This window comes from Somniosus microcephalus, chromosome 3 (genome assembly GCF_052327205.1).
Source record: "Somniosus microcephalus isolate GS21.2 chromosome 3, FLI_Smic_1.0, whole genome shotgun sequence".
NCBI classification, from domain to species: Eukaryota; Metazoa; Chordata; class Chondrichthyes; order Squaliformes; family Somniosidae; genus Somniosus; species Somniosus microcephalus.
In genome coordinates this window covers 95,143,459-95,170,588 of record NC_140989.1, presented here as the reverse complement: position 1 = coordinate 95,170,588, position 27,130 = coordinate 95,143,459, and the positions used below count along the sequence as shown (strand labels likewise).

General features: G+C 48.5%; 1 protein-coding gene across 18 annotated transcripts in view; it reads left to right on the top strand.

Moving 5' to 3' along the window:
• LOC147121217 (girdin-like) overlaps nt 1–27,130 on the top strand; it is a 456,789-nt gene that overhangs the window by 135,841 nt on the left and 293,818 nt on the right. For all 18 annotated transcript variants that reach the window (XR_015077512.1, XR_015077511.1, XR_015077513.1 and 15 more), the window contains 2 exons: nt 11,136–11,194; nt 17,416–17,499. Coding sequence is in view for 15 of the 18 variants with exons in the window: in XM_085981375.1 (XP_085837501.1) it covers nt 11,136–11,194; nt 17,416–17,499 (143 nt within the window). In the remaining 3 variants the exon portion in view is untranslated. The remainder of the gene's footprint in view (nt 1–11,135; nt 11,195–17,415; nt 17,500–27,130) is intronic.

The window sequence follows — 27,130 nt, the reverse complement described above, 5'->3', positions numbered from 1 at the left end:
CCACCACCTTACATATTAACTCCACCACTGGTGCACCGTGACTGCAGTGTGTACCATCTACAAGATGCACTGCAGCAACTCACCAAGGCTTCTTCGAGAGCACCTTCCAAACCCACGACCTCTACCACCTAGAAGGACAAGGGCAGCAGGTGCATAGGAACACCACCACCTCCAAGTTCCACTCCAAGCCACACACCATTCTGACTTGGAAATATATTGCTGTTTCTTCATCATCGCTGGGTCAAAATCCTAGAACTCCCTACCTAACAGCATTGTGGGAGTACCTTCACCACATGGACTAGCGGTTCAAGAAGGCGGCTCACCACCACCTTCTCGAGGGCATTTAGGAATAGGCAATAATTGCTGGCCTTGCCAGCGATGCCCATATCCCATGAATTAATAAAAATAATCAGAGGTAAAGGAAGGTTGGAAGGGACTGTTTACAGTGGTGAAGCTTGTTGCTCTTGCTTTTCTGAAGTAATATTGTGCCCAGAGAGGGAGTGATGGTACTACTTGAGGTGGTCAAGCTAGATCACCCAGGTTTGTCACATAACCTAGTCTGTGGCCCATGGGCTTTAATCTAGTGAGGTACCTATTGCACTTGGGGAATGATGGGGTGGGAGACCATAGGTTAGGAATGTTGTATTGAGGGTGGAGGAAAGGCAGTTGTTGAAGAAATCATTGTTGAAGGACCATTGATGAGTCCATTTGGCCATTCAATGTTGATGCCGTCTCTTACATGAACAGAAAAAGGCTCCACCAGCTCAACGTGCAACTCGCATGCGACCATTGCCATTGAATGATCCATGTAAATACACATTTCCAAAGGAAACAGCACAACTCTCATCTTGACAGTTCTTTGTAGTTCTTCCAATAACTGTCTTTCTGCTTCTTTACTATTCCCTAGTTCTTTTTGTGTTCTGTATTTAACCTTTTCACCTGTGTCTGTTTCTCTTTTTTCCTCTTTCTCATTGTGATGTCTATCACTGTCGCTGTCTTATTGTTTGTTATATTCTTTTCATTAGTCACTCCTCCCCTCTCACTTTTGATTCTCTCAGCGTTGGCTCTCACACATGTTTTGTATTGTATTTGGTTTCTATTTGTTGCCTTTTTTCAATGACCTGCGGTTTGCAGAAAGATGCAACACGACTAATACTAGTTTGGAGATAAGAACTGGGCGACGCGGTCAGAAACGTACTACAACATGGGTCACTGAAAGAAGTTTAGGCCAGGAAAGAATATATTTAAGAAGGAGATAGGATAGATTTCTAGACACAAAAGGCATCAAGGGGTATGGCGAGAGAGCGGGAATATGGTATTGAGATAGAGGATCAGCCATGATCATATTGAATGGCGGAGCAGGCTTGAAGGGCCGAATGGCCTACTCCTGCTCCTATTTTTCTATGTTTCTATGAGGGACTGCAGCCAAGAGGAAGCAAGAGGTTGAGGTTGAAGCATTGTGGAGGATAGGATGTGAGAATACTGGGATCTGTGAATATTCAGTGGGTGGCTGGGCTCTGGCAGGACTCGTGGGAGAAGAAGTTTAGTATGTGAGGTTTGGTAGGCAAGAAGACTGATTTCTGGTAGCACTCGTGCGGGGAGGGGGGGAGGTGTTGAAGCGGGTGAGAGCACTCAAAGTACCTAGAGACTGGGAGGACTCTGGAGGATAGTCATGTGGGGAACTTGGGGGATTCTAGGGTCTTTGGGCAGTTTGAACAGAATTGGAGGCACTGGATAAACGATGGGGGCGAAATTGGGTGCCTTTGCATCTCCTGTTAGCGCCCCCGGGGGGGCGTTAACAGGGCGCAAATGGCTTTGCGACCGGGCGCGGCATTGACATCGAATACTGCCATATTCGGCGGGATTTTTACTACGGCATTGCACCCCGATCTCCTTCGCCCGGAGATTGTGATGACATTGCCCTGGTAGCGCCCCGGACCCGACATTGATTTCCGCCCCCTGCAGCAGCGCTGGTTGAAAACATCGACAGCTGCAGGAGGCGTGCATCGGGCGGCCGGCCACTTCAGGGGCAATGATTAAAGATGAGGTGCCGAGGTAAGTAAAAAAAAAAAACTTGCCCTTCTTCTTCCAGTTTTTTTCGTGGGTTCCTGCCCGAGATCGATCAACCCGACACTCTGCTTGAGTGCCAGGCTGATCGCACAGGATCGCGGCTGCCTTGGTGATCCAGGTAGGTACTTTTTATATTGCAGAGCCTGTAGCGATGGCCCTTCCCTTTAAGGGAGGGAAGGAGCCTTTGAATGTGGCAGCGCTGCACGGCCCAGCGTGCAGTGCTGCTGAAGTCTCCGCCCGCCTGCTGCTGAAGTCTCCGCCCGCCTGCTGCCGAAGTCTCCGCCCGCCTGCTGCCGAAGTCTCCGCCCGCCTGCTGCCGGAGTCTCCGCCCGCCTGCTGCCGGAGTCTCCGCCCGCCTGCTGCCGGAGTCTCAGCCCGCCTGCTGCCGGAGTCTCCGCCCGCCTGCTGCCGGAGTCTCCGCCCGCCTGCTGCCGAAGCCTCCGCCCGCCTGCTGCCGAAGCCTCCGCCCGCCTGCTGCCGGAGTCTCCGCCCGCCTGCTGCTGGAGTCTCCGCCCGCCTGCTGCTGAAGTCTCCGCCCGCCTGCTGCTGATTGCGTTCCAAGAAGGAAGTGGAGCGGTTGATTTAGCATCTACTTCTTTCCTGGAGCGCAAAAATGATTTTTTTTTAAGTTTAGAAACATTAGCAGCTGGTACTAATTTTTTCAACTTTTAAAATTTAGCACCTCAGGTGGGGCTGCAATGAATTTCTCCCCCTTTGAGTACTGATCACAGTGGTTGGAGTTTGGGACCAGTAGGTGGTGGCTGTTGTGTGGTAGTAGTGGGGTGGACTGGGTTATGGAAGTATTTGGGAGTAAGTGTGCTGACAGTGGATTGGGTACAGAATTCAGCAATGAGTTCCATTTTGAATTTCACTGAAGACGTTCTAGCTGTAGTGACATTAATATCAATTAACTAATCCCAAACTGTCTTGACAAAGAGTTTGACTTGAAACGTTGACTCTATTTCTCTCTCCACAGATGTTGCCTGGCCTGCTGAGTTTTTCCAGCATTTTCTGTTGTTATAACTAATCCCATTAAATTGCAAACCAAAAGCTCATACCAGCATATTTGTAAAACACTTTCTCCTAAAGTGCAGCTGAAAACTGGATTTGTAATGCTTTTATCCACTCAAAAAAGGAAATTCTGCAGACTACTTTTTCTTTTAAATAAAAAAAGTCTGTTGGGAAGAAATAAATGGGTGGTAATCCAATCAACAGGACAGGGATTTGTTGTAATTGACAAGGGCCCCAAATTTTCTTGGTTAGTTATGCTACTTATATGTTGACTTTTAAAAAATGTTATGTTCCCCACTCATCTCCAGAGCGAGTTACACACATGTTTGCTGGTTATGCTCATTTACATTTCAACTGGTGCAAGCTCTGGTGTAAGTCACATATATAAGTGGAAGCAGCTCAGCCCCCCAGGGTAACAAAGACCAACTTAATAACTGAGTTGCAACCAAGTACTTTAACTTGAGTCCCAGGCTCCCAAAACAAAAGTATGAATCTCTTGGAAAACATTTTCCAATGTTATACAGCACTGTACAGGTAACTGAGTAAGAATAACATTTTATTCTCAATTGTTTAATTTTATTAAGTGTCTTATGCTAGAAATAATAATGAGTGAATATTCAGTTAGCTGAAGAACCGTAGAATCTTATGGTTTAAACTAAGGCCTAGAAATTCAGTTGTTTGCGCCAGCCGCTAGCGCCTTAGGAGGAGGAGAAGTGGGGCGCTAAGCAGCTAGCGCCCGGGCGCAGCGCGATCTGCGCCTCTCGCGAACTTCAGTTAAGATTTAGCGGCGGCGCAAAACCTTTGCGCGCGCTCAGCTGTGCGCGCAGATCCTGACGTCATTTCATGGTGCAACGCCCTTTGTGCACCCCGAACGGGAAATTCAGTGGCGCCGGCCTATTGTGCGCCTGGCGCCCCTAGCGACTGGTAGAGGGGAACGGTTCCCTGTCGCTGCGGGGCGCGGGGGGCGCTAATTAAAGGGGACTCCTCCTGCAGTATGAATGGCAGCCATTTTGCACCACTCCTTCTTTGTGAGAGATGGATCTTTGGAGAGAGACAAAGGTAGAGAGCTTTCTGGTTTGGCTCAACACTCGCACAGGTACTTGTGGCTTCAGGCCACAGCTTTGCACTTGTCTTTAACTTCACTGTCATAGCATTGATTGGAAACATATAATGGGGGCTGCAATGGGTGGAAACGTTGGGCTTCTCCATTGCATTCAAAGGGCTCAGAGACGCCGTGAGAGAGTGCCAGTCATGGCCAGATGGAGAAGGGCCAACAGGTGTCGGCAAAGGAGGCCTTACCCACCCAGGGTATACCGCCAGCAGTTCTCATATCTGAACATGTCTGAGGAGCAGTGTGTTCGGAGGCTGCGATTCAGAAGGGCGGTGGTCACTGAGATCTGCCACCTGCTTCACAGAGATCTGCAGCCACAGCTGAGGAGCAGGACGTCTCTGTCGGTGGCAGTGAAGGTGACGGTGGCTCTCAACTTCTATGCCACCGGCTCCTTCCAATCCGCTACTGGGGACATTTCCAACATCTCCCAGTTTGCGGTACATTGCTGCATCCGCCAGGTGACCAATGCCCTTTTCAGAAGGAGACGTCAGTTCATCTCCTTCCCCATGACCGTTGACAAGCAGCAAGAGCGTGCAATGGGCTTTGCAGCATTAGCGGGTTTCCCCATGGTGCAGGGCGCCATTGACTGCACGCATGTGGCTTTGCGGGCACCTCTAGAGAATGCCGAGGATTACCGCAACCGGAAGGGCTACCATTCGCTCAACGTACAGTTGGTGTGTGACCACAGGAGCTCATCCTAGCTGTCAATGCCCGCTTTCCAGGCAGCAGCCACGATGCCTTCATCCTGCGCCAGACTTCTGTGGCAGACATGTTCGAGGCCCAGCCTCACCCACGAGGATGGCTTCTCGGGGACAAAGGCTATCCTTTGTGCACCTGGCTGATGACCCCGCTCCGTGCGCCCAGCACCCCTGCTGAAGAGGGATACAATGACAGCCATCAAGCAACCAGGAACATCATTGAGCAAACAATCGGCCTGCTGAAGCAATGGTCCCGCTGTCTGGATCGTTCCGGGGGAGCCCTACAGTACTCGCCTGAGCGAGTCTCCCATTTCGTTGTCGTGTGCTGCATGCTGCACAACCTGGCTATCCGCAGGACTCAGCCACTGCCAGCAGACATTGGAGGACCACCAGAGGAGGAGGAGGAGGAGGACCAGCACAGGAGGGAGGCAGAAAGTGCAAGGGCCGCCCGTCGGCGGCTTATTACAAGTCGGTTCTAGGCCCCCTCTCAGGGAATGGCTTGTGCCAATGGCAGAAGATGAATGTAGCCGCTCCACAAGCCCTCAGCCGAGCAGGGCAACCAGGACTTCCAAAAGAAAGCATGCACAGTGCGATTTAAGAATTTTTTTTACTGTGATACCTCTGTGCTCTTCCCACATGACAAACTAATGGAGAGAAACCCCCCCCCAAAAACACAAATACACCAGTCTCGGCCTTTACAAGTAAAACAAATATACCAGTCTCGGCCTTTAAATATGAAACAAATACAGCAGTCTCGGCCTTTATATATGAAACAAATACACCAGTCTCGGCCTTTATAAGTAAACAAATATACCAGTCTCAGCCTTTAAAAATGAAACAAATACACCAGCCTCAGCCTTTTATATATAAAACAAAACATTTGGCCACACCTTCTACTTTTTCCCCTGCGAGGGTGATCCGTTTCGCTTCCGTGACTGGCCCCTAACCGCCCTGCAGCTCCTCCTCAATGGGACCCCAGTGGCTGCAGCAAGGCTGGGGGAAGGCTGCTGAGGGTCAGATGGTGAGATGGCAGATGCCCTTGGGGGTCGGCCTGGACCAGCTCTGGGCCTGGAGGGGCCGGCTGCTGACTGCTCCAACTCTGCTTGGGCGGCAGCAGTCTGTCCAACAGCTGGTGGCAGCTGCAATGGAGGAGTGACAGTGTTGGCTGCAGGAATGCTGCCAACCTGACAGATCACAGGCGCTCCCTGGTCGGCTGATACATTGGCACGCGCACAGGCCAGCACTGCAGCATGCACAGCAATCTGCTGAGGCACAGACTGCTGGGCTGCTGTGGCACGGCGAGTGCCCCGGCGATGCCTGGCCGATCCAGCGAGTGTGGCAGCAGTTAGTGCCCGGGTGGCCCTGGTCTGTGTCTGCATGACAGCAGCCAGTGAATGCACGGCACGACTGAGCACTTGGCTAGAAGCCGCCTGTGAAGCAGCGAAGCCCTGCTGACTCCTAGCCTGTGCTGCCGTGACGTCCTGCAGACTCCTGGCCTGTGCTGCACTGAATCGTTGCAGACTCCTGGCCTGTGCTGCCGCGACGTCCAGCAGACTCCTGGCCTGTGCTGCTCCGAATTCCTGCACACTCCTTGCCAGTGACTCTATGGAGTCAGGCATCCTTGCCACTGCAGCCATGAGCTCAGTGTGCCTGCGCTCAGCCTGGGCGCCCATTTACGCTAGGAGCCGCACCTCCTCTGCGCTCACCGTAGCAGGACTGGAGGCCGCACTCACCCTCCGGGGAGAAGGCCGCCGAGCTTCCCCACCCCTCCCGCGTTGCTGCAGCCCGCTGGTCCCCGGAGCTTCACTATCCTCCGACCCTTCCCCCCTGCTCCCCTCCAGGGAAGACGTGTCACCATCATGGCCATGGGCTGCCTCGGCTGAGGGTGTCCCTGATGGGCTGGCTTCCTCTTCCTCCTCCTCTATGTCTGACTCGGACACAGTGCCAGCTTGAGGGGCCGCCTCCTCACCTGGCGAGTCACCATCTGAAAGCAGGGAGGCACAAGAGTTGCTTTAGAGTGAGGACAGGGCGGCAGCGAGGGAGCCATGAGTGCTGCTGTGCACTGCATTGGTTCGATAGTGGCAAAGGATGCTGGTGTGAGGCGCAAGTGGAAAGGGAGAGGTCAAAAAGGTGATGACCTTACTATTGGTGCCCAGAACAGGGTCAGCATCTCCAGTGGCGACGGGGCCACTCAGCCGGCCTGCCATGATCCGCTCCACTCGCTGCTCGAGGTCGCTCAGCTGTTTCAGGTCAGGACGGCCTCCCCTGGTCTGTCACTGCTGTCTTCTGTTATGCGCCAGCTTGGCCTGCAAGAGAAAGGACTGCCTCTAAGTACAGTGTCAAGCCCTGATCTTGCCCGCACTGCCTCCCATGTTCGATTAGCCCTGACAGTGTGAAGCCCTGATCTTGCCCGCACTGCCTCCCATGGTCGAATAGCCCTGACAGTGTCTAAAGTCCTGAATGCGCAAGTGCTTTTCATGACAGTTCCATAGCTGCTGGATGAGGGCTGGCCATTAGGGCTTTCAGACCCGTTTGGCCATAAAGTGAGGTGCACATGCAGGGATGAGGAGGATACTGGAAAGGGTACTCACCCTGACAACCCGAGTGAGGTCGTTGAATTTTTTCCGGCACTGGGTTGGTGTCCTGCCAACCACGCTGTTGGACGTGACCCTGTTTGCCACATCCCTCCATGCTTTCCGATATTTGGTGGGCAGCGGCCTCCTGCCACCCTCAGGGAAGAGGATATGGCACCTGCGGTCCACTGCGCCAACCAGCAGCCTCAGGTCACCCTCGCTGAAGCGCTGCGCTCTCTCCCTGGCCTTCTCCATTCTCCTGGGCGTGGAGCTGTTCCAGAAGCAGTGTTCAGGCCTTGCCTTAGGGCTGCAGTGTGCAGGGCGTGGCAGCCAAGCAATTCCACCCTCCCCCTTTAAGTGCTGACCGGCGCCTGACTGTCTGCCCTCAATGAGCAACTCGCCGCACCTGCGCTGCGCCCGCCTTCGGTGTTTGCGCCCCGGATCGCCGGCTTAGCACCTAATGATAGTCGTGCATCGCCTGCTTTAGCGTAGCAGCAACCTCTTGGGGCGATGCAACTGAATATCTGCGAAGGTGGCGCTAAGTTGCGCCGGGCGCAAAAGTTAGCGAACGCCATGCTATAGCGCCCCAAACGTGGCTATACTGAATTTCTAGGCCTAAGTTCATAAAACCTTTTGAGCTATTTGGTTAATTTTGTCTATTGTCAATTTGGGGTTGGTAGCTTTGGGGCGGGCGGGGGGGAGGCGGGAGCGGCAGGCGGTGGATTAGTCATTTGATAGCTCAGTTTTCTGTTGGCTAACTCATTTCTCATTGGTACTTACTGATGGAATTGCACTGCTTTTGATTTGTTCACATTTAGTCATTGGATATTTGACTGGTACCTTAACAGGTAAGTACTTCTTTTAGCCAATCCCTTTACAAAACTTGGCATAAAGCTACTTTCCAAAAGTAGAACACCACACAAAAACTATGATCATCACAAATGTGTTAAGTCATATTGGCTCCACTTGTTTACTTGGAGTTTCCCCTTCAATGTTGTCAGGAGGATTTTTGTAAAGCATAATGATAGACTTGTGAAATCTTCATACTTTGTCCACTTAAGTTGTGAAGTACATCCAGCTGTACAATTAGATTTGAGATTTTTCCCTTCTAAGCTTGGATTTTGTGGCAAGGGTATTTTAATCTGTGTAACAAAAGAATGAAGTACTGGAGGTACCTCACTTTGGGAGAAATTTAAGGTGATGAATTTAGAGCCATCACACAAGAAGCCTTTTGACATGACATTAAAGCATATTGGCATTGTTTAAATGCAATTTTCCTAAAATGTATTGGTACCAATATGTGAAATGTACTGTGACCTTGCTGCTCTTGTTATAAAATATTTTAGCTGTATCATATCTTTTATGGGGACAGTGTAAGTAGCATTCCTCATTCATGATGCTAGTGAACAGATCTTCATGATGTCATATGGAAGGTAGTTCAACACAAAAGGTCTGCTTCCAAGCTGCCTCTAACCAATTGTTCTAAAGTAACAAGCGATGATTGAGACATTGATAATTAAGGTGTTTCCCCTTTACAATATTGTGTGACAATTTCTCTTTCATCAGCAACAACTCCAGATGCTGTTCTAGTCCTAATTGTGAAGAGACTCATTAGCTCACTACATCTCTTCAATACTTGCTGGTTACACTTGCCATGGTGTAGGCCAGCGGTTCTCAACCGGGGTTCCGCGAAGATTTCAAGGGGTCTGCCAGAGAATGGCCGGTTTCTCGGGGCGGGCCCTTGGTCGGGTTGAGGGACCAATCGTAGGGGAGGTTCCAGTCGGACAGAGCAGCCCAGTGGCCTGTGGAATGGCATCAGGTAGATGCAGGCTGGGTGGGTGGGGGGGGAAGGACAGTGTGGGCTTGGCTCGGGTGCAAGGCTCCCTGGCTGCCCTGGGGCAGCTGACTGGCTTCATTGAGCTGGACGTTGGTAACCGAGTCCGGCCTTAGGCCCCGGTTTGGTAATCCCTAAAACTGTTACTGGGAGGCTCTGCTCGGCGGTGCAGCTGTTCCTTGGCCTGTCTGGAGGTGCTGGACCCACAGCGTTTCCAGAACCTTCCGTTCCCAGTAACTGAATGTGTGACTGGAACTCTGAACTAACCCTCTCAAAGACTCTGAGACAAACTGTCTCCCTCTCCCCCCACTGCCCAAACCACAGTTTTTATACAGAAATAATACTTGTGTTATGGGGGTCTGTGAAATTTTTATAATGCGGTGTGGGGGGGAGGTCTCAGGGGCAAAAAGGTTGAGAAACCTTGGTGCAGGCCATCATCATCAAATATTTTTGTCTATGTGGTTTTGAAATCTGTTGAACCCAAGAGTGACAATTGGGATTTTATCTGCAACTGTAATCGGATTACATAGGATATACGGCACAGAAACTGGCCATTCAGCCCAACCAGACCATGCCGGCGTTTATGCTCCATTTGAGCCTCCTCCCAGCTTTCCTCATCTAACTCTTATCAGCATAATCCTCTATTCCCTTCTCCCTCCTATGCTTATCTAGCCTCCCCTTAAATGCATCTATGCTATTTGCCTCAACTACTCCCTGTGGTAGCGAGTTCCACATTCTCACTACCCTCTGGGTAAAGAAGTTTCTTATGAATTCCCTATTTGATTTCTTAGTGGCTATCTTATATTGATGGCCTCTAATTATGCTCTTCCCCACAAGTGGAAACACTCTCTCTGTAATAGTGCTATGGTATTGTACCACTGCAGAATGCTAAATTTGCTAATGATATGTATAGTTTATCTTATCTCAAGATGGACTGTTTACATTGATACCCAGATAACTGCTGAGAAGTAGTGTGCACTCAGTCCAGTTTGCATATATTAGAATTGCATTGTGTCTTCATGGATGTAAATTAAGTCACTTGTATTCATATTGCATCATTTTTTCCCTTGCATATGCTATTGGGGGAGGAACAGTGATCAGATCACAGTAAAAACATTAAACTGAAATGGTGTGGTGAGCCTTTCTACTGTTATTTCAGGTTTGTTTGAGCATCTTAAATTTAAACTGGAGACAAAATTATTTAAAACCCTGCAACAAACGTTAACCACTTAGGTTAACAGTCTGTTAATCAGAAGATAACGGCTTGGCTTTGACAGAGAATCCATTCCTGATGCGAAATGATTTGGAACATTCCCATTCAGAAAAAGCAGATATACCTGCAACACATTATATGGAGAACAATAAATACCAGGGATTGACTGGAAGATCATAGTCTGCTGGAAAGGTTAAGAATAATACCCCAGGTCACAAAAGTGAAATTATCTGTTTTATAACTGTAATCTGAATATCACCACATATATATGTGCTGTTTTTCAAAATGCATTTTGCCAAGATGGGAATTTTTTTGTTTCATTTTTTTCCTCTTGCGATTGAATGTCATGGGTCAAGTGATGGCTATCCTAATCCATCCAGTTGATTTGTGATATTCTCACTAAAGCTTTGATGACTGTGATGTAATCACTGCACATTTATAGAGATCTGGCTGCAGATTAATGTGTAATGTTTGATTATGCTTCCTTCAAGACATTTGTACTATTAACAATTAACAGAATTGCAGATTTTTCAAGCAAAAATGTATCCTGTTTGTAGACAATTATTTGAACCCACCCCATAAAGTTTAATACTAGTGGTTTACAGTGATGGTTGATTTATTTCAGAACATGGTATTGAAGAGATGAAGAAGCTTCTGCTACTTCTACTAGGCTGTGCCGTTCAGGTCGGTGATGTTTATGTTCTGTTTTTTTAAAAACATACTTTTGCTTTTCAGTTTCTTTTTAAATTTGTTTAAAAGTTAATATCCTTTGTTCTTGGCATTCTCCAATAGTGCTGTAGTGAAGCCTGTTCCTGGTGCTGTTCTGACATGGAAAGTTTGAAAACGGCAATGCCCTTTTAGGATATATTGATGTGGTATCAGATCATCCCTGGCACGACTTTTTCTGCTCTATCACAATATTCAAGGCGAGCCACACCTGATGATAAACTCAGTTTTTACCTTTTTGTTTCAATCATCCTGCCAACCTTTCCGTTGGTAATGACATAAACAAATTATTTTTGTCTTTTCCACTTTCGCAACTTCAGAAACTGCACAGTGGACATTCATCATGGTGGATGGTCATGACCGCTGCCTCTCCAGCAAATTTGGCATAGAAACATAGAAGATAGGAGCAGGAGTAGGCCATTCGGCCCTTCGAGCCTGCTCCGCCATTCAATGAGATCATGGCTGATCATTCAAATTCAGTACCCTGTCCCTGCCTTCTCCCCGTATCCCTTCATCCCTTTAGCCTCAAGAAATATATCCAACTCTTTCTTGAATATATTTAATGAACTGGCCTCCACCGCCCTCTGTGGCAGAGAATTTCACAGGTTCACCACTCTCTGGGTGAAGAAATTCCTCCTCATTTCAGTCCTAAATGGCTTACCCCTTATCCTTAGACTATGACCCCTGGTTCTGGACTCCCCGGCCATCCGAAACATTCTTCCTGCATCTAGTCTGTCCAGACCTGACAGAATTTTATAGGTTTCAATGAGATCCCCTCTCAATCTTCTAAACGCCAGTGAGTATAAGCCCAATCGACACAATCTCTCCTCATACGTCATTCCTGCCATCCCAGGTATCAGCCTGGTGAATCTTCGCTGCACTCCCTCCATGGCAAGAACGTCCTTCCTCAGGTAAGGTGACCAAAACTGCACACAATACTCAACGTGCGGTCTCACCAAGGCCCTGTACAACTGTAGCAAGACATCCTTGTTCCTGTACTCGAACCCTCTTGCTACGAAGGCCAACATACCATTTGCCTTCTTAACTGCCTGCTGCACCTGCATGCTTACCTTCAGCGACTGGTGCACAATAACACCCAGGTCTCTTTGCACTTCCCCTTCTCCCAATCTATTGCCATTCAAATAATCTGCCTTCCTGTTTTTGCCACCAAAGTGGATAACCTCACATTTATCCACATTATAGTGCATTTGCCATGTTTCTGCCCAATCACCCAACCTGTCCAAATCGTACTGGAGTTTCACGACATCCTCCTCACAGCTTACCCTCCCACCCAGCTTTGTGTCGTCTGCAAATTTGGAGATATTACATCCAATTCCCTCGTCCAGATCATTAATATATATTGTGAACAGCTGGGGTCCTAGGACCGATCCTTGCGGTACCCCACTAGTCACTGCCTGCCACTCGGAAAACGACCCGTTTATTCCAACTCTTTGCTTTCTGTCCGCCAACCAGTTCTCAATCCAAGTCAATACCTTGCCCCCAATCCCACGTGCCTTAATTTTGCACGCTAATCTCTTATGTGGGACCTTATCGAAAGCCTTCTGAAAGTCCAAATACACCACATCCACTGGTTCTCCCTTATCTATTTTACCAGTCACATCCTCAAAAAATTCCAGTAGATTAGTCAAGCACGATTTACCTTCTGTAAATCCATGTTGACTTTGTCCGATCCTGTCACTGCTTTCCAAGTGCTCTGCTATTACATCTTTTATAATAGACTCTAGCATTTTCCCCACTACCGATGTCAGGCTTACCGGTCTATAATTCCCTGCTTTTTCTCTACCACCTTTTTTGAATAGTGGGGTAACATTAGCTACCCTCCAATCCATGGGTACCGTTCCAGAGTCTTATCGAGTTCTGGAAGATGACCAGCAATGCATCTACTCTCTCTAGGGCCACTTCCTTAAGTACCCTGGGATGTAGACCATCAGGCCCTGGGGATTTATTGGCCTTCAGTCCCATCAATTTTCCTAACACCATTTCCCTACAAATACTGATTTCTTTCAGATTATTGCTTTTTCTGGCCAATTTATATGTCCTCTCCTTGGATCTTATGCTATCCCTAATTTCCCTTGTTAGCCACAGTTGAGTCACCTTTTTTGTTTTATTTTTATGCCAAACTGGGATGAACAATTTCTGTAGCTCATCCATTCGGTCTTTGAATGTTTGCCATTGCCTATCCACCATCAACCCTTTGAGTGCCATTCCCCAATCAATCCTACCCAACTCGCTCCTCAGACCATCGTAGTTTCCTTTATTTAAATTGAGGACCCTTGTCTCTGAGTCAACTACTTCATTCTCCATCTTAATGAAGAATTCGATCATATTATGATCGCTCCGACCCAAGGGGCCTCGTACAACAAGATTGCTAATTAATCCTTTCTCGTTACATAATACCCAGTCTAAGATGGCCTGATCTCTGGTTGGTTCCTCGACATATTGGTCCAGGAAACCATCCTGTAAACACTCCAGGAATTCTTCCTCCACAGTATTGTTACTAATTTGGTTGGCCCAATCTATATGTAGATTAAAGTCACCCATGATGACTGCTGTGCCCTTATTGCACGCTTCTTTAATTTCCCTTTTAATGCCATCCCCAACCTCCGCCTTACTGTTTGGAGGTCTATATACCACTCCCACTAATGTTTTCTGCCCCTTGGTATTTCTCAGTTCTACCCATACAGATTCCACATCATCAGAGCTAATATCCTTCATTACAATTGTATTAATCCCTTCTTTAACCAGTAATGCTACCCCATCTCCCTTTCCTTTTTGCCTATCTTTCCTGAATATCGAATACCCCTGGATGTTGAGTTCCCAGTCTTGGCCATCCTTGAGCCACGTTTCCGTAATCCCAACCAAATCATATTCGTTTACCTCTATTTGCGCAGCCAATTCATCCACCTTATTACAAATGCTCCTCGCATTAAGACACAAAGCCTGGCCACGTTTGATTTAAACCATTGATTTCTCTGACTGCCACTTTTGTTTTTCTGCTTCCTATCTTTTGCTTTTATCCCTGTTTTCCTTTCCTCTGTCTCCCTGCTCAGGTTCCCAACCCCCTGCCATTTTAGTTTATACCCCCCCGAACAGTGCTAGCAAACCTCCCCGCAAGGATATTTGTCCCGCTCTGGTTCAGGTGCAACCCGTCTGACTTGTACAAGTCCCACCTTCCCCAGAAGCAGACCCAGTGATCCAGGAAACTAAAGCCCTCCCTCCTGCACCAACTCTTTAGCCACGCATTCATCTGCTCTGTCCTCCTATTCCTATACTCACTAGCATGTGGCACCGGGAGTAATCCAGAGATTACAACCTTTGATGTCCTACTCTTTAATCTGCTACCTAGCTCCCTAAATTCTTGCTGCAGGACCTCATCCCTCTTCCTACCTATGTCGTTGGTCCCAATGTGAACCACGACCTCTCCCTGTTCACCCTCCCCCTTCAGAATGCCCTGCAGCCGTTCAGTGACATCCTTGACCCTGGCACCAGGGAGGCAACAAACCATCCTGGATTCACGCCTACGGCCACAGAAACGCCTATCTGTTCCCCTTATGATAGAATCCCCTACCACTATTGCTCTCCCACTCTTTTTTCTCCCTTCCTGAGCAGCAGAAGCACCCCTGGTGCCAGGAAGTTGGCTGCTGCTGCCTTCCCCTGGTGAGTCATCCCCCTCAACAGTATCCAAGTTGGTATACCTGTTTGAAAGAGGGATGGCCACAGGGGTCCCCTGCACTACCTGCCTGCTTCTATTGCTCCACCTGGTGGTCACCCATTTCCCTTCTGCCTGTGCAGCCCTACCCTGCGGCGTGACCAACTCATCAAACGTGTAATCCATGACCCTCTCAGCATCGTGAATGCTCCACAACCCATCCATCCGCAGCTCCAGTGCCTCAATACGGCCTGTTAGTTGCTGCAGCTGGATGCATTTCTGGCACACGTGGTCGTCAGGGACACTGGCAACGTCCCTGAATTCCCACATAGAGCAAGAGGAGCATAACACGGGGCTGGGCTCTCCTGGCATGACTTACCCCTTTAATTAATTTAAATTCATTCAATACCACCAGTTAAAGATATACTCTAGGGCGCTTATTTACCAACTGTCCCCACTACACCACAGAGACCCAAGAAAATATAAACCGCAGAATTTAAGCTTGTAATGAAAAGGAGAAAGAAATACTCACCAACCAATCACTTACCTGCTTCCTGGTGACGTCACACTTGGATTACTTTTTAAAATGTACTGTTGAGATTTTTTTTTACTGTGTTTCACTGGAGCCATCTCCAGTAATTTCAGAATATCTTCTTACATTTTTACTGGACACGATGTACTAACAGCAAAGCATCATCACTGACTTGATACTAAATGAATGAACAGAGTGCTGCCTAATATGCCAGTCCAACACATATCAAGTTTGATGTAAGCACCAATGTGTGCTTAGGACCACCATCACTGACTGTCTATATGCTGACAAAACCCAGCTCTATATCTCCGCCACCACCCTTGATTTCTCGATCACTTCTGTGTTGTCAAAATCCTTGCCGACATTAAGATGTGGATGAGCCAGGATCACCTACAGCTGAACATTGGGAAGACCAAAGCATGCCATCTTCAGCTGCTGCAAAAAACTCTGTACCTTTTCCCCTAACTACAACCTCTTCCCCAGCTGCTTGCTGAAACTGAACACGATGGTGCAAATCCTTGATGCTCTGAGCTTCAAACTTCATATCTTATCCATCACCAAGACCAGTTGCTTTCATCTTTGCAATGCTACCATTTCTGCTCTTATCTCTTTCCCACTAACGCTGAAACCTTTTTTTGTGCTTTCATTACTTCCAGGCTCAACTTCTCCAATGTTCTCCTTCCAAGCTCCATGCTACACAAACTCATCCAAAACTGCCACTGGCATCCTGTCCAGCACTATATCCCACTTGTCATCACCCCTGTCCTCGCCTACTTTCATTGACTTCCTGGTCCATAATGCATCAAATTCAAAATTATTGTTCTCAATTACAAGTCCCTCAATAGCCTATAACCCCACCCTACCTGTGGAAGCTCCTCCAGTCTATTCTTTTGGCCCTTCAACACCAGCTTGCTGTGCATGCCCTCTCCATTCGCTCTACTTTCGATGGCAGAGACCTCCGTCATCTCAGCCCATCTCTCTTCCTAAACCGTTACTACTTTTCTCTCTGCCTTTAAAAGCCTCCTTAACTAATTATTTCTACCATGCTTTCGGTTATTTCTCTCAACTCTTCTACTACTGCTTGCTGCCTGTTTCTCCTTTATAAAGGGCCTTTGGATAGTTCCTATGTTAAAAGCATTATATAAATGTAAGTTGTTGGTGCTGGTCAGCGAGCTAGTTTGCTTTCAGCCACTATCAAGTCTTGTGCTGCAAGTAATGCACCACCTCTGCTGATCGGGAAGGATTGCCAGGGTTCCTTTGTCGATCCACCGGAGTCCATCCGGAAGTGTCAAGTGACGAGGGTCCACATAAGAGGATGAAAGAGTTCTCATTCGGCACCAGCTGGATGTTTTTATCTACCAAGGTGCAAGACCTTTTCAAGTGTTTCAGTTGGAGGACGACCTCTGCAGTTTTGGAGTAATGATCCTTGCCTCTGTTTTACTGGTCTTTTCCTAGCATTCTCTTGCTATGCTTTGGAGTTCTTATGGAATGTTCAGTTACCCAGAGATTCTATACCTGCAGAGGGAGAGAGAGAAAAGGCGCACAAATGGCATCTTTGCTCAAGTGGCAAGCGCTCATGAGAACTGGGTCTGACTCTAGCAGTTCCTTTGTTTGTCAACTTACTGCTTTAATGTCTGCAGTCTTGACTCCTCTAAAAACCTCTCTGTTGAGGCCAAGAAGCTCTTCCTGTAGTCATCCCCACCTCCATAAAGCAAGTGGACATTAGATTATGACTGAGGATGAGGGGAATGATCCTGAGTCTCAACCTGAACTTGGGCTCAGTCAATCTGCCAGAGCTTTGGATGTTTTATTTCCAATGTACCCAGAACATGAATGAGGCCACTTTTGACATCCTTGTCTTAGGGTGAATCCGTTGCTCCAAATCTCGTAAAGACTGATTTCTCAATTTTTTTGGTCACTTCTTGTCTCTTCAAGGAAGATGAATTTAATGGTCATAACTACTTTGTTTTATTCCAGTGTGAAAGAAAAGAAGAATTTATCGAGAGGATCAAAAATCTTGATTTTGATACAAAAGCTGCTGTTGCAATTCACATTCAAGAGGTATGTTCCAAAAATACAGAACAATATTTTTATAATAACTTGAGAATTAGCTATAAAGTGCTTGTGTGTGGATGTTTGATGAGGACATTAACTTTCTAACCATGATGCCCTCCTCTTCCTCGTCCCCTGGTTCCCACCCCCTGCCCCCCAAAAAATACTTGTAGAGGCTGCAAATGCTCACACATGAAACATAGTCACTCTGCTGAGTTAAGGGAGTGCTGCCTGCTGTTCTGGATCTGTACCCTATCATTCAGAAGTGAGGACTAGGAAATTTGGTGGGGGTGGGGAGGGTGGAGGGCAGAATGCATATGATTGTTATAGGACATTGGAATTGCTATATTGACTTGTCAATTCAGGAAGATGAGCACTTTGGCATGGCTGTGCTCCAATCTGGCCTGGTGATGCATGGCCTCTGAATCCCATCTCCAGCCAGGGGAAACAACCTCTCCGCATCAACCCTGTCAATCCCACTCAGAATCTTATATGTTTCAATGAGATCATCTCTCATTCTTCTAAACTCCCGTGAGTATAGCCCCAATCTACTCAATCTCTCCTCCTAGGACAGCCCTCTCATCCCAGGGATCAGTCTAGTGAACCTTCGTTGCACTGCTTCTAAGGCAAGTATGTCCTTCCTCAGATAAGGAGACCAAAACTGTGCACAGTACTCCAGGTATGGTCTTGCCAAAGCCCTGCACAATTGTAGTAAGACTTCCTTATTCTTGTACTCCAACCCCCTTGCAATAAAGGCCAACATGCCATTTGCTTTCCTATTTGCTTGCTGTACCTGCATGCTAATTTTTGGCGTTTCCTATACGAGGACCCCTAAATCTCTCTGAATACCAACATTTAATAGTTTCTCACCATTTAAAATATATTGGGGGAGAAATTGGGTCGCGCCCCCTTTATGGCGCTAACTTCGCCAGGGTGCTAAAAAATTAGCACCCCTGTGGCCGAAATTCACCAGTAGCGCCCCAAGAGGGAGGCAGGGCGCTGCGAGTGAATATCGCGGCGCACTGTGCCGCAACGCCATGCCTCGGGGTGCTAACGGTTACCACCGCCGCTAACCTCCCGCTGAACTTGCGCTAGTTGCTTCGCGCCGTGTTAGCACCAAGCAGCCGAATTTTTAGGCCATTCTGTTTATCTATTCTTCCTCCCAAAGTGAATAACCTCACATTTCCCCACATCTTCATCTGCCACCTTATTTCCTACTCATTTAACCTGTCTATATCCCATTGCAGGCTCTTTGTGTCGTCCTCACAGCTTACTTTTCCACCTAGCTTTGTATCGTCAGCAAACTTGGATACATTGCACTCAGTCCCTTCATCTAAGTCATTAATATAGGTTGTAAAAAGCTGAGGCCCAAGCACTGATCCTTGTGGCACCCCACTAGAATGACTTACCTTGGGTATGGCTGCCTTTATGCTTTGAAAAAAGTTCAACCTCTGTATATTAGGCTCATTCACCCATTTATCTTTCTGACCTGGTGTGACTTGGAGTTACTCTTTTGTTTTTGTTCCGTCTCAGTGTTAATTTTGGGGTCCAAGTGTTGTCTCCCCAAGGCAAGGAAGTAATGGCATGGCAGCTAGAGGGATCACTTGAGAGCTCAGAGTGCACATCCCTTAAAATGACAGTGCCTTACATGTCTTCAACCCCACCCCCCGCGAGTTACGACAATAATTGTATCTGTATGTGAAAGACTACCTAATCTAATACTACTTTAGGGATATGCCATTAGTACAATGCAAAATCAATAGAAGGTGAGAAAATCTTAATGCTCAAAATTAATTTTAAAGAAGTTAAAAAAAAAATCCTTAATTTCAAACATGCTGGCCAAGAAATCTGTCACCTTAACACTCGCTGTTGAGGCTGGTTTCGGCAAAGAAATGGCGGCCGACTCGCTTCCACCCACTTCCGGCATGGGCCGCGGCAACCACTATTTTGGGCAAGTCATAGCACGGCCATTGCCTGCATTTGCCAGAAGAATGGCAGATCGTAACGTCAATCAGCATGCTTCTTTTTTTTGTACTGGTTCCTGTACAGTTTATTTAAGTAGTGGCTTGGTGTAAGACATTTAAAAAGTATGCAGGGAGTGCTGCTGGACGTTTGCAAGGTTTTGGCTCTTAAAGGAAGGCCTCTGAGAACACCACTTGCTCCCAGTCCTGGGGGCTCCAGTTGCAGTCCCCCTTGGGCTGCAGCAATTCAATTCAATTCAATTTTATTTGTCATATATGCAGCAGACGTGTGTACTGCACAATGAAATGTTGATTTTTACGAGTCCTCCCAACATTGGGATAAATATGGCATAGCAATGATAAAAATACTAATAGAAATACAGTAATAATAATAAAACAACAGTAATAAATAATAATAAATTGTTCGTTCATGAGTCTTATGGCCTGGGGATAGAAGCTGTTTCAAAACCTGCTGGTACGAGACCGTATGCTTCAGTATCTCTGACCGGACGGGAGCAGGGCGAAGAGGTTGTGGCTGGGGTGGCTCGCGTCTTTAACGATTCTCAGGGCCTTCCCCCGGCACCTCTCGGGGTAGATATCCTGCACAGTGGGTAGTTTAATTCCTATAGTATGTTGTGCAGCTTTCATCACCATCTGTAGAGCCTTGCGGTCTGTGGCGGTGCAGTTGCCATACCACGGTGCAGTTGCCATTCTACCGGTGCACCATTGAGAGTATCCTGTCCGGCTGCAGTGATGCAGCCGGACAGGATACTCTCAATGGTGCACCGGTAGAAGTTGGTGAGAATCTGGGGGGCCATTCCAAATTTCTTCAATCTCCTGAGGAAGAACAGGCGTTGGCATACCTTCTTGGTTACGACGTCGATGTGATGGGACCACGTTAAGTCCTCCGTAATGAATACACCCAGGAATTTGAAGCTGCTGACCCTCTCCACCTCAGCCCCTTCGATGTAGATTGGGGTGTGTCCCTCCCCCTGCCGCTTCCTGTAATCCACGATCATCTCCTTTGTTTTGCTGATGTTGAGGGAGAGGTTGTTGTACTTGCACCATTCTGCTAGGGCTCTTACCTCCTCCCTGTAGCCTGTCTCGTCGCCATCTGTGATCAGGCCTACAACGGTAGTGTCATCAGCAAACTTGATGATGGAGTTGGAGTTGTGCGTGGCCACGCAATCGTGCGTAAACAGGGAGTACAGAAGGGGGCTGAGCACACAACCCTGGGGAGCTCCCGTGTTCAGGATCAGTGTGGAGGAAGTGTTACTGCCTATTTTCACCACCTGGGGTCTGCCCGTCAAGAAGTCCATGTAATGATCAGTAACATGTCATTCTAGAATGGTACACTAGAGAGAGCTGTATGTTTGGTAGTGGGCGACCCACAAGGCAGTAGTCAAGATGGATGCCTGTACACTAGTCCACATGGCTGAATAAATGACTAGCTCAAGCTAGCTGTTCATAATGAAAACGCCTATTTATTTATGAACATAACAGTCCAGGATCCAGTTGCATAGGGAGGTGTTAAGTCCTAGCTGACTGAGCTTGTTGACAAGCTTGGAGGGGATAATGGTATTGAATGCTGAACTATAATCAATGAACAACATTCTCACATAGGTGTTCCTCTTACCCAGGTGTGATAAGGCAGTGTGCAGTACAGTGGCGATGGCATCATCCCTAGATCTGTTTGGGCGGTAGGCAAATTGGAGTGGGTCCAGTGTGTCAGGTAGTAAGGAGTTGATGTGGGTTTTGACCAGCCTCTCAAAGCACTTCATGATGACAGAAGTGAGTGCTATGGCGCGATAGTCATTTAAACAGGTTACTTTTGTTTTTTTGGGGACTGGAATAACTGACGTCATCTTGAAGCGGGTGAGGACTACAGACTGGTACAGTGATCGGTTGAATATATCCGTAAACACGTCTGCCAGCTGGTCAGTGCATGCTCTAAGGACATGCCCAGGGATTCCATCTGGACCGGGTGCTTTGTGGGTGTTCACTCTCTTAAAAGTCTTGCTCATGTCAGCCACGGAGATTGAGAAGACCCAGTCATCCTGAGCCGCTGGCGCCCTTGTAACAGGCCAGTTATTGTTGGCCTCAAACCGGGCGTAAAAAGTGTTAAGCTCGTCCGGGAGAGAGGCATTGCTGGGCATGACACTACTGGGTTTCCCTTTGTAGTCCGTAATAGATTGTAGTCCACTCCACATCCTTCGTGAATCTGAGCTATGATAGTGTGACTCCACTTTGTCCATGTATTGTCTTTTTGCATTTTTGATGGTTTTTCTGAGGTTGTACCTTGATTTCTTGTACTCATCCATGTCCCCAGAGTTGAATGCGATGGACCGTGCTTTTAGCATAGCACGGATATCGCCATTTACCCATGGTTTCTGGTTGGGAAATGTTCGTACAACAATCCTCGGAACAACGTCGTCTATGCACTTGTTTATGAAACTAATGACTGAATCTGTATATGTGTTGATGTCATTGTCCGAGGCATTCCGGAACATATCCCAGTCAGTGGAATCAAAACAGTCTTGTAACATAGCGTCTGATTGATCCGACCAGCGTTGTAGAGATCTCATCACAGGCTTTTCCTGTTTCAGTTTCTCCCTATAGGTGGGTAGCAGCAGGATGGAGTCGTGATCTGATTTGCCAAAGGGAGGGCGGGGGAGGGCCTTGTATCCATCCCGGAACGGAGTGTAATCGTGATCTAGTGTGTTCTTGGCTCGCGTTGGGCAGGTGATATGCTGATGGTACTTAGGCAGTACTTTCTTCAGATTGGCTTTGTTGAAATCGCCAGCCACAATGAATGCAGCCTCTGGATGGGAAGTTTCAAGCCTGCTAATGGTCCCATACAGCTCGTTTAATGCCCTATTTGCGTCGGCCTGTGGTGGAATATACACCGCTGTAATGATCACGGATGAGAACACTCTCGGGAGGTAGAAGGGTCGGCATTTGATCATCAGGTGTTCGAGGTCGGGTGAACAAGAAGATGTAAGTAGTTCCACGTCGGAACACCAGGAATTGTTGATCATGAAGCATACTCCACCCCCTCTATTCTTCCCCGAGTCCTTTGTTCGGTCTAGCCGGTGAATGTTGAATCCCTCTGGTTGAATGGCCGAAGCCGGTATCGATGGATCAAGCCAAGTCTCAGTGAAAATCAAGACGTTGCAGTTCTTAATGTCTCGCTGGAAGGTGAGCCTCCCCCTGAGTTCGTCCAGCTTATTGTCCAGTGACTGCACATTCGCCAGGAGAATACTCGGAAGGGGGGGGGCGGTGTTCACGTCGCCTCAGCTTCACTAATGCACCTGCTCGTCTGCTCCGCTTACGCCGTCGTCGCTTCCTGATCACAGGAATGAAGTCAGGTAAGCTGGTGGGAGGGTAGATGGTAGTAGCAGCAAAATCCCAGTTCGAAAAATCGGGGGTTAGGTCCTATATCCTCAGACGATCTTATGTCCAGAAGTGATTGACGGTCGTAGCGGATAAGCAAAGAAACAATACGTACAAAAATGTTTAATAATAACAATAAAATAATAAATAAGGTGGAAAGTTGGGGACGAGCTCGTAAAACGGCGGCTACGCTCATCGGCGCCATACTGGGTTTGGTGAGGGGATGAGAGAGACCTGGCTGCGGGATCTGGAAGAGGAGCGAGAGGACGAGGAAGGAGCCCGGGAGCGGGTCCTGGCTAGTTGGGGGTGGCGGGGGGGTGGCAGCAAGGCTGGGGCCCGGGAGCAGGTCCTGGCCAATGGGGGTGGGCAGGGGGAGCGGCGAGGCCTGGGCCCTGGAGCGGGTTCTGGCTGGCGGGGGGAGCGGGCGGAGAGCGGCGAGGCTGGGGCCCGGGAGCGGGACCTGACCAGCAGGGGCGGGGAGCGGCTAGGCTGGGGCCCAGGAGCGGGACCTGACCAGCGGGGAGCGGCTAGGCTGGGGCCCAGGAACGGGACCTGACCAGCGGGGGCGGGGAGCGGCTAGGCTGGGGCCCGGGAGCAGGACCTGACCAGCGGGGAGCGGCTTGGCTGGGGCCCGGGAGCGGGACCTGACCAGCGGGGGCGGGGAGCGGCTAGGCTGGGGCCCGGGAGCGGGACCTGACCAGCGGGGGCGGGGAGCGACTAGGCTGGGGCCCGGGCGCGGGACCTGACCAGCGGAGGCGGGGAGCGGCTAGGCTGGGGCCCAGGAGCAGGACCTGAGCAGCGGGGGCGGGGAGCGGCTAGGCTGGGGCCCAGGAGCGGGACCTGACCAGCGGGGGCGGGGGGAGCGGCGAGGCTGGGGCCCGGGTGCGGGTCCTGTCCAGCGAGGACGGGGATCGGCGAGGCTGGGGCCCGGGAGCGGGACCTGACCAGCGGGGAGCGGTTAGGCTGGGGCCCAGGAGCGGGACCTGACCAGCGGGGGCGGGGAGCGGCTAGGCTGGGGCCCAGGAGCAGGACCCGATCAGCGGGGGCAGGGGAAGCGGCGAGGCCGGGCCCAGGAGCAGGTCCTCGCCGGCGGGGTGTGCGGGCAGAGAGCGGCGAGGCTGGACCCAGGAGCGGGACCTGAACAGTGGGGGCGGTGGGGGCGGGGGGGGGGGGGGAGCGGCGAGGCTGGGGCCCGGGAGTGGTTAAACAGTAGAATACTTTTTTTTAAAAACCAACTAAACTACTAATACTAAAACTAGAATGCTAAATACTAAATACTAAACAGTAGAATACTAAAAAACTAACAGTACAATATATTAAAATAAACATTAAATACATTAAAATACCAGTTGGGGAGGAGCTCCTAAAACAGCAGCCATACAGGTCGGCGCCATAAAAGTCCAGGTCAGACAAAGAAACAGGCTGGATCAGCATGACATGGAGATGGAGCAGAGGCAAGCTGCTTGCAGAGGGAGGAGGAGGAGGATGCAGAGCAGGAGGAAGCAGAAGGAAGGAGGCAACCCATATAGTCCCTTTCTGGCTGGGATATCTGGGATCGAATCATCCGCCCCTGATACCAGTGAACACAACCCCAATTCCCCATTCAACATTAATCCCACATCTTACCTTGGTCACAATGCTGAAATAAAAGCCACTACAAAGCAAGCTTTCCAATCCAACTTTATCCCTATATGCATCAAAAAATCAACTAATCACCCTCATGCATTCCATAAGTGACTGTCTTGCATGTGCCTTTGCCTATCTTAGTGCTCCTACTCACCTTGAGGAGCTGGTGGCTGGGAATGTGAAATTGAGTGATAGTAGTTCTTCTTCACTCTCCTCTCTCTCTTCAACCACTGGCTGGGCAGGCTGGATTTCTTGGGTGTCTGAAATGAGAAAGACACAAGGGTGGAGTTGTGGTTAGGGGAGGGGGGAAAGCAAGAGGTGCATGCTCATTAATTGTCATTTAGGAAGGCACAGATTAATCAAGGACAGTCAGCATAGATTTGTTATGGGAAGGTCGTGTCTGACTAAATTAATTAAATTTTTTTAGGACAAGGAGGGTCGATGAGGGTAGCGTGTTTGATGTAGTCTACATGAATTTTAGCAAGGCTTTTGATAAGGCCCCACATGGCAGACTGGTCAGAAAAGTAAAAGCCCATGGGCTCCAAGGGAAAATGGCAAGTTGTATCCAAAATTGGCTCAGTGGCAGGAAGCGAAGGTTAATAGTTGATGTTAAGTCTGTGTGTTATAGTGATAATTACTACACAGACTACAAGAGTAAATTCAACAGGTCTTTACTGGTTGGAGGTAGGGACTATACTGAATACAATATTACTACACAGTGCTTATATACCGGTGTGGTCACCACCGGTATTACGTATACAGCAGCCAGAGAAAGTAGTACATCTCTTAAGGTGGAACAGGCTTAAGTTCTCTTAAGGTGGAACAGGTTACATACACCACAATCCTCCCTTTTTAGCTTAACAGTCATATCCCCATTTAACATAACATAATAACATATATACATATATAACTTCAGGTATAACAGTTCAAAGGTACAGTCTCTCAGGAGGCTTTCTGATGCGGCTTGGATAACGCCTCTCAGTAGTCTCTGATTCTTGTTGTTGAGGTGCCTCCTCTATTTGGTTTCCAATGTATTGGGTGTCATCATCATCAAGTACATTCCCTGCCGAGGTAGATGCTTCAGGTTCATTAACGTCTTCCACAGTTGTCTCTGTCACAACCATGGGTTCGACCCTTGCTCTCGACTCTACCAGTTGATCCGCATGACGCCTTATCACATTATGACCAATATCTACTGTGTACATCAGAGGTCCTTGTCTGGCCCGAATTGTTCCGGACTGCCATTTTTCGTTTCCATAGCCCCTTGCCAACACTGGTTGTCCTACGTCGAAAGTTCGAGTGGTCTTGTTGTTAATATGCCGAAACTGTTTGTTTTCCACTTCCCTCCGCACATTTGGTTTTAACAAGTCCAACTTGGACCGCAACCTCCTGTTATAAAACATCATGGCAGGACTTTGGTTAGTCACTGCATGATCGGCGTTTCGATATGACAACAGGAACTTGTCGACCTTGTGTTGCAGCGAAATCTGATCATCGTTCATGGCCTTAATTGCCTTTTTGAATGTCTGGACAAATCTTTCAGCCAACCCGTTTGTCGCCGGATGATATGGGGCAGAGGTATAATGTTTTACTCCATTCTTCTTTAAGAATTGTCGGAATTCTTCCGATACAAACTGTGGTCCATTGTCCGAACAGATCTGTTCTGGCAATCCGTTCCTTGCGAATATTGTTCTTAACACCGCAATTGTCTTTTCTGAAGTAGTGGTATTCATCTTGATGACTTCTGGCCATTTGGAATGTGCGTCCACCGCGATTAGGAACACGGAGTCCATGAATGGACCAGCAAAGTCAATGTGTACGCGCTGCCATGGGGCTGAAGGCCATTCCCATGGGTGTAGCGGTGCTATCGGAGGTGCATTTTGCACTTTTTGGCACCCAGCGCAGCTTTTCGTTAACTCCTCAATCTGTTGGTCAATACCCGGCCACCATACATAAGCCCTAGCAAGACTTTTCATTTTAACTCCCCCCAGATGACCTTCATGCAGTTCGTTTAAAACTCTTTCCCTTAACTTGGGAGGAATAATCACTCTTGTCCTGTACATCAAGGTACCATGGCAGACGGACAGCTGGTCTCGCCTTGCCGAAAATGCCGGTAACAGAGGATCACCCCGTGTTGGCCATCCTTTCACTGTCACCTCGTAGACTCTGGACAGTGTCGGGTCGTTCCTGGTTTCTCTTTCAATACTTGCATTGGTGACTGGTAAACACTCGATGATGGTCGAATGAAATAACTCAACAGGGTCAACTTTCGTCGTGTCTTCTTCTTCAGGTAGTGGCAGGCGCGACAGCCCATCAGCATTGCCATGCTGTTTCGTACCTTTGAATTCTATTTGATATTGATGTGCCCCTAGGAAAAGAGACCATCTCTGGAGACGCTGTGCTGTCATCACCGAAACACCCTTCTTAGGGTTAAAAATGGATACCAACGGTTGATGGTCTGTCAGAAGTGTGAATTTTTGGCCCTGCAGGTAATGATTAAACTTCTTCACTCCCCATACAAGGCTAAGAGCCTCCCTATCGATCTGCGCATAGTTGCGCTCAGCGGAGGTCAATGATCTGGATGCAAACGCGACTGGCCTTTCCGTGCCATTTGGCAACTTGTGTGAGAGTACTGCCCCAATACCATATGGAGAAGCATC